General features: G+C 33.6%; 2 protein-coding genes across 2 annotated transcripts in view; both read left to right on the forward strand.

Moving 5' to 3' along the window:
* The window catches only part of LOC107058886 (zinc finger MYM-type protein 1-like), a 2306-nt gene extending 1944 nt beyond the window's left edge, over positions 1-362 (forward strand). The window contains exon 2 of the mRNA XM_015305118.1: positions 44-362. Within this exon, the coding sequence (XP_015160604.1) occupies positions 44-362 (319 nt within the window). The remainder of the gene's footprint in view (positions 1-43) is intronic.
* A 1441-nt stretch (positions 363-1803) lies between these two features.
* On the forward strand, positions 1804-8721 carry LOC102597732 (uncharacterized). The gene is made up of 6 exons (XM_006366837.2): positions 1804-1876; positions 1962-2122; positions 2244-2367; positions 4169-4328; positions 7860-7903; positions 8659-8721. The coding sequence occupies exons 1-6, from the start codon at positions 1817-1819 to the stop codon at positions 8719-8721; spliced, it is 612 nt and encodes a 203-aa protein (XP_006366899.1). The 5' UTR covers positions 1804-1816.
* The last annotated feature ends 390 nt before the right edge of the window (positions 8722-9111 follow it).

The raw sequence follows: 9111 nt of genomic DNA on the forward strand, positions 1-9111 counted from the left end.
ATTTGAGCTACCAACTCGATACTTTCATTATTCATATGCGAAGTGGTAATCCCAAGTTCTCCAACTTGCAAGGAATTCATGATTTGGCGAAGGCATTGGTTGAAGCAAATCTCGCGGAGACTTATTCACTTGTTTATTTACTTGTAAAGTTGACTTTGATTTTACCTGTTGCTACGGCAACTGTGGAGAGAGCATTTTCGTCAATGAAGCACATAAAAAATGAAGTGCGGAATAGTATTGGTAATCAATATTTAAATGATTGTCTAGTGTGTTACATAGAGCGTGATGTATTTATAAATGTTAGTAATGATGTCATTATCGATCGTTTTCAGAATATGAAAACTCGTCGAGGACAATTGTAAATGAATGTTGAATATTTATAATATTAGTAAATAGTAATATTATTGAAAGTTTTAAATTTGTTAACTTCATGCTTTTAGTGTGGAGTGTGGATTTGTAATATCTTATTATTTATATTTTATTGATTGATTTATGATATATATCGAAAAGGCGAATAATTTAATCAAATATAAAATTAATTTAATCGATAAGTTTATTTGGCACCCCCGGACTCTAAATCCTGGATCCGCCACTGCACTGTTGTATTGATGAATTGCTTCAAACATTCTTTTATAATCTCCCCTGTAATATGTGGATCCATAAGTTCCTTGGTAGTACTTTTCCTATGGCAGTGTAATGCCCAATCTGCTAGACTGACTTGATCCTTTGGAAGACTAGCATTTAGAGCTGACCTTCCAGACATTACTTCAAATAGGACAACCCCAAAAGAGTAGACATCAGAATCTTACCATAGATCCAAAATAGAAAGAAATACTTGTAGTAGAGCCAATCAGCTTGGTAAGGCAAAAGGTAATGACCATAGCCATCCTGCCTCCAATAAAACTCTTGGACAAGATTTCACCATAGGACTTGTGCTCAAGAAAGTACCAATTCCTCCACATGGTAACAATGACAAGCTCATTGCAGCAACAAGCGTCACCTTATAATTTGCTATAAATGCAGCATTAAAAATGGGCACAATGATACCCTGGCAGTTGTTCCTCCTTATCCTTTTCATTTTCTTGGTTCTGTCCTTATGTTTCTTTGTCTATCTTCATTTGATCTTGCTCTATGTCTAATTGAGCGTACACTGAGACAAACTCTAGGCCATCCTTGGTATTTGTTAATAATAATCTCACTTGAATTTTATTATTTATAATGTTTTTACAATATCACATATCTTCTGTAACTTTATTTTAATGTTTGAAAATATCCTTCGAATCATATGCAGGAAAAAACCAACAAAACTGACACTTTGGGAGGATTTCGTTGATCATGAGGGAGTTCAACTTTTCAACCAACTTCATGATTACCCAATCATTCTTGCTAGGAGAATTGGGAATTCATCCTCAGGTAAAAGTGCAAATAAATTTATTTTTTTCTTTTTGAAAAATATATGACATGATGAAACTAAAATCACATATTCAAATGCACGTAGGAACGCCGAATAGATTTGTTGGTTTGACGAGCAAATTCAATACAACAATTGAAATCAATCCTTCATAGACACAGGCTGCCGAATTAAGGACGTGGTAATATATATTTTTATTTAATGCATCGAAATTTCAGAATATTTTGAGATATAAAACACATCTTTAATCTTACAATCACAAAGTTTTAAAATTTCACTTTTATTTCTTTTTTCCTAATCTTTTTACAAGACATTTTCATAATTTTACTTGTTTATAGGATCAAAACAATTGAAACAAAGCTTGTTACTTATAAGATGAAAAGTATAACTCCAATAGGCTCTATTATGTTAATTCCATTTGAGGATGAGGTTATATCTGTGGCTAACATTCAAGCACAACCTCCGGTAAGAACAACAAGTATATTATTCTATTTTTTATAATTTTTTTATTTTACCGTAAAAAATAATATTTGGTATATTGAATTTGAAGGGACAAGTATTTAATGTTGAGGCTGAATTGTCCCTTGCAAGTAAGGATCAACGCTTTAGTGTGTTGGCATGCTCAAATTGTAAGCAATTGTTCACGAGATATAACGTGCGAAGGGAAATCTACGGCACAAGTTGTCACCAATCCACACATCTTATTCCTAGGTATATTTGCTCTTCTTCAAAATTAATAATAACTAATTAAAAATATTTATTTTGTTATTTCAAAGAAATAAATGTCTTAACTAACCATTATTTTTTAATTTTTCATTAATTATCAAAACAGATGTCAATTTGAAGTTACTATTAAGGATAACAACGGTTTTGCAACAGCTATTGTTTCGGATGAAATTTCAGAGAAAATGTTGCACCTCACTTCAGAAGAAATTTATGAAATTTGCTTCGTGAAGGTACATATCACTATTTTCTCACCAAATAATCACAAAGAACTTATTGTGATTTTGTATTTTCATTGTTTCTTATTTCTACTCTTAAACACATAGTTCAACTCTCCCTCAAGGTCTCCTATAAAGTCTGTCCACTGGCTTATAACAGTTAAGGGAATCTACGATAAGATGTTCTAAATCACTACTGTCTAAATTATATGCACATAATAACATCACAAGTAGTAATCCTAGAAATATCTACCCTACATTATAGAGTAGGCTATAATATTATCTTGCGTGTGAAGATATGTAATTATCAATTACTTATTTTAAGATTACTAATCATATATGTATATATGTAGTTAAACTATGACCAATTACTTTCTGTAATTACGTGAAAAATATACTATCTAACTTTTAAGAGTTTCAACTGAATGAACATATGATCAAGTGAACATATGACTTCCTTAACTTGAAAAGGATACTATAACTCTATAAGCTTTCTAGCATGAAAGAATTTGTAATAAAGATCTATTTTAATGTATCATGTAAGTTGTAAAAACTCTTATAAGAGGAGATTCTAGGTCATGCCTTAACTCTAAAAGAGGTTTTAACTTTACATACTTTGGGTCTATCTCTTACATTATGTTGTCAACGTCTCCTTCTGTAAAGTGTTCAGTGTACTCTTTTCAATCAAAATTTCAAATCTTATGTTCGTGTTTCTTTTCTCCAGCACCCAACTTATACTTTTTGTTATCTGTTTACAGTCAACTTTCTTTATAAAAATATTATCATTGTATATATTTTTTTGGCTTTTATCCATCTCACATGGTTACCTATTGGCTGAGCGCTTTGTGCATAAACTGTCATGCGCACCTACCACAATAGGCGTGGCCGTTTTAGAATTGTTGCATGTTGAGTCCGATTAGTTGAAAGACCTTTAATATTGAATTTCAGTTCAGATGTAAATACATAAACATAGATATATTGATTTTCCTTTAAAAACAAATTTAATATTTTTATTGTGATTTACTTTTCTTACCTCATCGACTTTTCTTTTGATTCGAAAATTCATGATCCTTGCATATGCTATTGTTGTTGATCATCTTTTTTTATGGTAAAAATATCCAATCTCTTTCTATTTGTATGTTCGCTTTATTTTCTTATTATTATTATTATATATATATATATAAATATTAAAATATTAATGATTTTGTTATTATTAATCAAATTTTTTTCAGAAAGAAACATTATTGCTCCAAAATGTGGAAGATCAATTGAACGGCATGTTCGCTTTATTTTCTTATTATTATTATTATATATATATATATTAATGATTTTGTTATTATTAATCATTTTTTTCCAGAAAGAAACATTATTGCTCCAAAATGTGGAAGATCAATTGAACGGCAAGATATTCAACATACAAATGTAAAGGCTATTCACAAAAAATTTGGATGCAACGCAAACATTATTCATTTTGTCTTACCTGGAGAAACAAGATGTGATTCATAAACCAATGGCATCTACGACTGTCAATGTTACAGATGCGAAAAAGCGCACAATTGAACATCTTAGTTCAGGGGGAAAAAGAATATCCAAGCATGGAAAACAAATATAATCCTTCCACCCACAAACATAGCATGGAAATGATAAATTCTCCATGAAAAAGAACTAAAAGGTATTTAAATTATTTTGTACATTGTTTAAAACTTCATCTTTGCAATTGACTAATATAAATAGGATTTACTTATCTTTGCATTTATTTTCTTTGAATTCTATTCAGTCTCTAGACACATTATCTTTTTATTGTTTTGAATTTCAGTTGGAACACTTTTGTTGTGGTTCTCGAAACGATCATTTTTTGCACTCTTTTGATGCTGCCACTGAATGCCGTGCTTTGCAAGCTTCTGATGTTGCTATGTGGATGCCTTGTGTTCCTGTTCTTTTGTGGAAATTGAAAATATTTTCTCCTGTAATAGCAGGTTAGTTAAAAGTTATCTTTTTACAAGTACTTCTTTTATCAACTTAAATGAAAATATATTCTTTCGGGTATTATAATTATTGTTATCGTTGAAGACTATTGTGTTCATTTTTAGTTCCTAATAGATGATGTAACTTTCCTCGATTAATCTTGTTGGAATAACCACCTTAAACTGATAGAATAAAAAATTACCGTACGATATAACAGTTAGTAATTAAAAACTTGTGAAATCAAACCTATCTGGTAGAACTATTTGCCTATTTTGATTTATATGACTATTAAACCAGTCTCTTAAGTAATTTCTCCTTGTTAATTTGTTTGAGTTTTTGACACACCCCAAAACCGGATGTGATGGCACGTGCCCAAACCCCACCGGACACGTCAGCCTAACACGCAAAAACCCGACGATACGAAATTAATAAAACAAGAATAAGATAGAAAGATAAGCGGAAGTCTTTAAATAAACTCAACATAACCCCAGAATTGGTTGTCACATGTACAAACCTCTAATACAGAATCTGAATAAAATATACAAGTCTCATAGTAAAGTTCTAGAATAGAACAGAACAATAAATATAGATAACTTGAGGGCACATCTGGAATTAACCGCTACCTCTCAAGTAAGTCTGGAAGCTCTAATCTGAAGATGAGTAATAAGCCGGATCTGATAGAGCTGTCAACCTACACAACTGTGTAGAAGCAAACGTGAGTACCAAAAGCAACAGGTACTCGCAAGTAACACTAAACTAAGCTAAACTAGCAGCTACAAACAACTCCTTTCAATCCCAACCGAACCACCGAAACTTCATTCTAACAGCGAACCAACAACCTATACTACACAACTCATAATCAACAGATATATCCAACAGTATCTCAACATCAACCTCATATCCTCATATAAGAGCAAATAGATCATATATCACATGAAGAGGAGCAAGTAGGTAAAATCCACACACCACAGACAAAGATGAAGTCAAATGCGATGCAAATGCAATAATGATGTCATGTAGTCGTGATGCATGTCTGTCCTAAGATACACATCTGTTGACGTAATCAGACCGCGCTGAATACTCAAATCAGAACCCATGGGGGCCACACATGGACCATGTATCACCGCCGGAACCAGATCCCATCGGCATCCAAATCGCTAGCCGGAGCTAGTCCATCTCATATATCTCTAGCCGGAGCTAGTCTCAACTGTGTCTCATATCCATCCATCCTCATATCAGTGTCTCAGAACTCATGCAACAGATAGTTCACACATGGGATGAATAATGAATATGCACATGTCATCAATCACAATCATATCACGATCACATCATAATATTACACATCATTTGTCTCAATCACAACCATATCACGACCACATCATAGTATTACACATCATCTGTCTCAACATCAATGTCTGTATCAATCATAGCCTACTCATGCTCTTCTATCCCCTCAATATCAGTTATCACATGACTTATTCAACAAATTCAAGTCACATATAACACATTTAGCTCGTTTTATTCCCCATCTTTCATTTACAACAAATTTCAATCAACAAATAAAACCCATCCTCAATCCCCATTACTCCCCAACACAATTAGGAAAGTAGTCATGTGTAGTCTAAGAGTTTAACAAAGTTTAGAAGTCACTTGCCTCAAAACACTTCAACTAGTAACTCAAATTTGAGTTTTACCCTTCCGAGCACGCTCCAAATCACCACAATCTATTCATAAATGGAATCCCACAATAAATACGAATCTAACAACACCAATATCGTGAAATTTGGAGAAAAAAGGTAAAATGGTCAAAAAAATCTTGTTCCGGAAAATATTCTCAAAATCTGGAAATTTTTAGTGAAAAATGTTCCCCAAGAAATTTAGAATCCAATAGTGAAAACCGTTTCGAAAAAGGAGTTGAAATGAGTTCACAAACTCAAATTTTCTATTAAATTCAGATTAGGCAAAAGCCCCCAAATTTTACAGTTGAGAATTTTGATGTTAAAATCCATAAATAATCGATGGAAATCAAAGATATAAGTTGGAAATAACTTACCCAATGAACTTCCTTGCGAAAACCACTTGAAATCGCCTATTTTCGAGCTCTCAAAGTCTAAAGAATGGAGAAATGGGTATTTTCAAGTTGTGGGAAAAATAGCTACTGATTTGACTTAAAAAAGGTTGCTGTTGCAGCTGAAACACAGCAATAACCCCAAAGTTTAACTCCCCGTTGGACCCTCGGGATTCGTTCGGAATCTCGTGCACACAAACTAAATATGTACCCCCACTAAATTCGACGTTCCGGACTCAATGGAACCGTCGGAATTTGAATTCGAGGACTCCTTGACCCGAAATTCAATAAGATGCCAAGAAACTAGTTTAACGCCAAAAAAAAATTCGAAACTCAAACGGAGCGTCTAAAAATTCAACCAAGACTCATTCTAGACTTAGAATCGCCTCTCGAAACCAACGGTACTCTCGGAATTTCAATCTGAGCCTCGAAACCTCATATGTTGACCAAAGTCAACTCTTTATACAAAATTTCACAACTTTAGCAACTTAGGACCTCAATTCTTCGTTTCAACTCCAAATTCAACTCCGTAACCTCACACAGACCCGTTTCGACATTCTAAAACTGTCAGGATCGACGGAAATCCGATCCGAGTCTCGAAACTCCAATTGACTCGAAAAAAACACTTTTTAACCAACTTTAACTCATAAACACTCAACTTCTCAAAAACTCAACTTTTTACCAACTTTTCCTCAAACCAACTTTACAACCACAAAACATGGGACTCGGGGCAACTATCGAAAGGGCAAAATAGTCATTTCCACGAAAAATTACCAAAATGACCTTTCGGGTCATTACAGTTTTTCCTGATGGCTTACATTGATCATAGGGGAAGGCTTTTCGATTCTTCCTTTAAAGAGTCGAAATGCAAGGTCACCCTTGTTCCACCTTATTAATCAGTTAAGCTAGAGTAACATTCTTATAGTAATTCGTAACAACAGATAAATTTGGGAAATCATCTTTCAGCACGAAAGGTACAACCCAGTTAGGGCTTTTTATCATTATTAGCTTCTGGCAGATAGAGCCTGTGTAATTGTTTCTTCACATGCCTATTGCACAACCACTTTTCCATCACTGCTCAGGTATATAAATTTCCAACATATACCCAACATGCCCACACTGGTTGGAGGTGTAACCCTGTCCTGAGTCCCAACGTTAAAATTGTCAAAAGAATCTTACAAGACATTGTTAGCTTTGAATAAATATACAGTTTGTCAAAATCCAAGTGAAGCTTAATAGTGGAAATGCTTGGTGAGAATAAACTCTCTCCCCCCGAAGCCGAAAAACACAACAACATGGAATGAAGAGTTTAAAGAACACAATTAAACAACAATTCATGATAATAGAATACTTGAAGTCTTTTTTTACTCTGCACATCTATGGGTAATTTTGTTGCATTGTGCATCTATTATGTTATTTTCAAAATGGAAATTGGTGTCTCTATCTGCTTTTTTTTTTTTTTCTTTTCACAAAGTGGCTAGCTCAGAACTGCGCCTTTCTCAGCCTCATGCAATCAGTGTTTGTTCTATCTCCACCCTCACAACAATATATCCTATAGATAACCCTGCTCCCAATCATTGAGGAGAAATACCATCATATCTATGAACTTCCTTTACCTTAAAAGTTTTGCATTGATCTGATTATAATGGTTTTCAGATCTACGTTAAAGAAGATAAAAAAAGAGAATCTAAATACATTTCGCAACCCCATCAGTGCTTGGCAGTTGCTTCCTCACATTCCTATAGAATCTTTTTTGTTAGCTTGGAGCCTTGGACTATAAACATGTCAATGAGTCTGCTAGAAGCCTGCTTAATCAGAAATAAAATGTTGCAAGTCGAAGATCTTGAAAAATTTAAGCGACAGAGATACCACCTGCCCCCATCTTCGGGGTCAGAAAATCTTGCTATAACCTTTTGTTATAAAATTCACTTTTGTTCAGTGGGAAGGAAATAATATTGAAGGTTGGGTAAGGTCTACGTGCATCCTACCCTCCCCAGGCCCCACCTGTGGAATTGGCCTGGGGAATTGCACTGGGTATGTTGTTGTTGGGAAGGAAAGAATATGTAAGTTTATTGAAAGTTAAATGTCTTGGCCATGTGATTTATAGTGCTTCTATTATTAGCGTTACATTGTTTGCTGCTATTTTTAGTGTCTATATTGTAAAGTTAGATTGTATTATTTATAGATCCTAGACTTGCTAACAGATATATCATGTGTTGTATAAGTTATGTGATTCTGTGCTAACATTTAATCCCTCAATTTTAATGTAACAGGTGATTTTGATCAAAGATGGTCCAGAAGATCCAAGCATGAAAGATGCATCTATTTTTGTCTAATTGAAAATAGTATGTAAATGTATGTAATTAGCACTCCTACTTATGAAAATGTTAAACTATGTAAGTATCTCACTTCAACATTCAGTACTATGACATTCACATGAATATATAATGAACAAATTTGGTAGCTATAATGTGTTTAAATTAGTAATTTTCTCATTGAAATATAATTCAAGTCCATTATAAATTATACGTTGCAGCCGTGCGGTTATTCCATCTATTACTGCCACTACTTTTCTAGATTTGATATCCTATAATTTTAAATCGAATGTGCAGGGAAAGTAGCCATAATGTCTTTTGGCTAACATGTATTTGTATGTATGATTGGTATTAACAATTGAAGAGTATTTAGAAGATACCTGTCGCAGTAAAGTTGTTTGTGGAATGGGA

The sequence above is a fragment of the Solanum tuberosum genome, unplaced genomic scaffold (genome assembly GCF_000226075.1).
Source record: "Solanum tuberosum cultivar DM 1-3 516 R44 unplaced genomic scaffold, SolTub_3.0 scf00664, whole genome shotgun sequence".
Classification (NCBI taxonomy): Eukaryota; Viridiplantae; Streptophyta; class Magnoliopsida; order Solanales; family Solanaceae; genus Solanum; species Solanum tuberosum.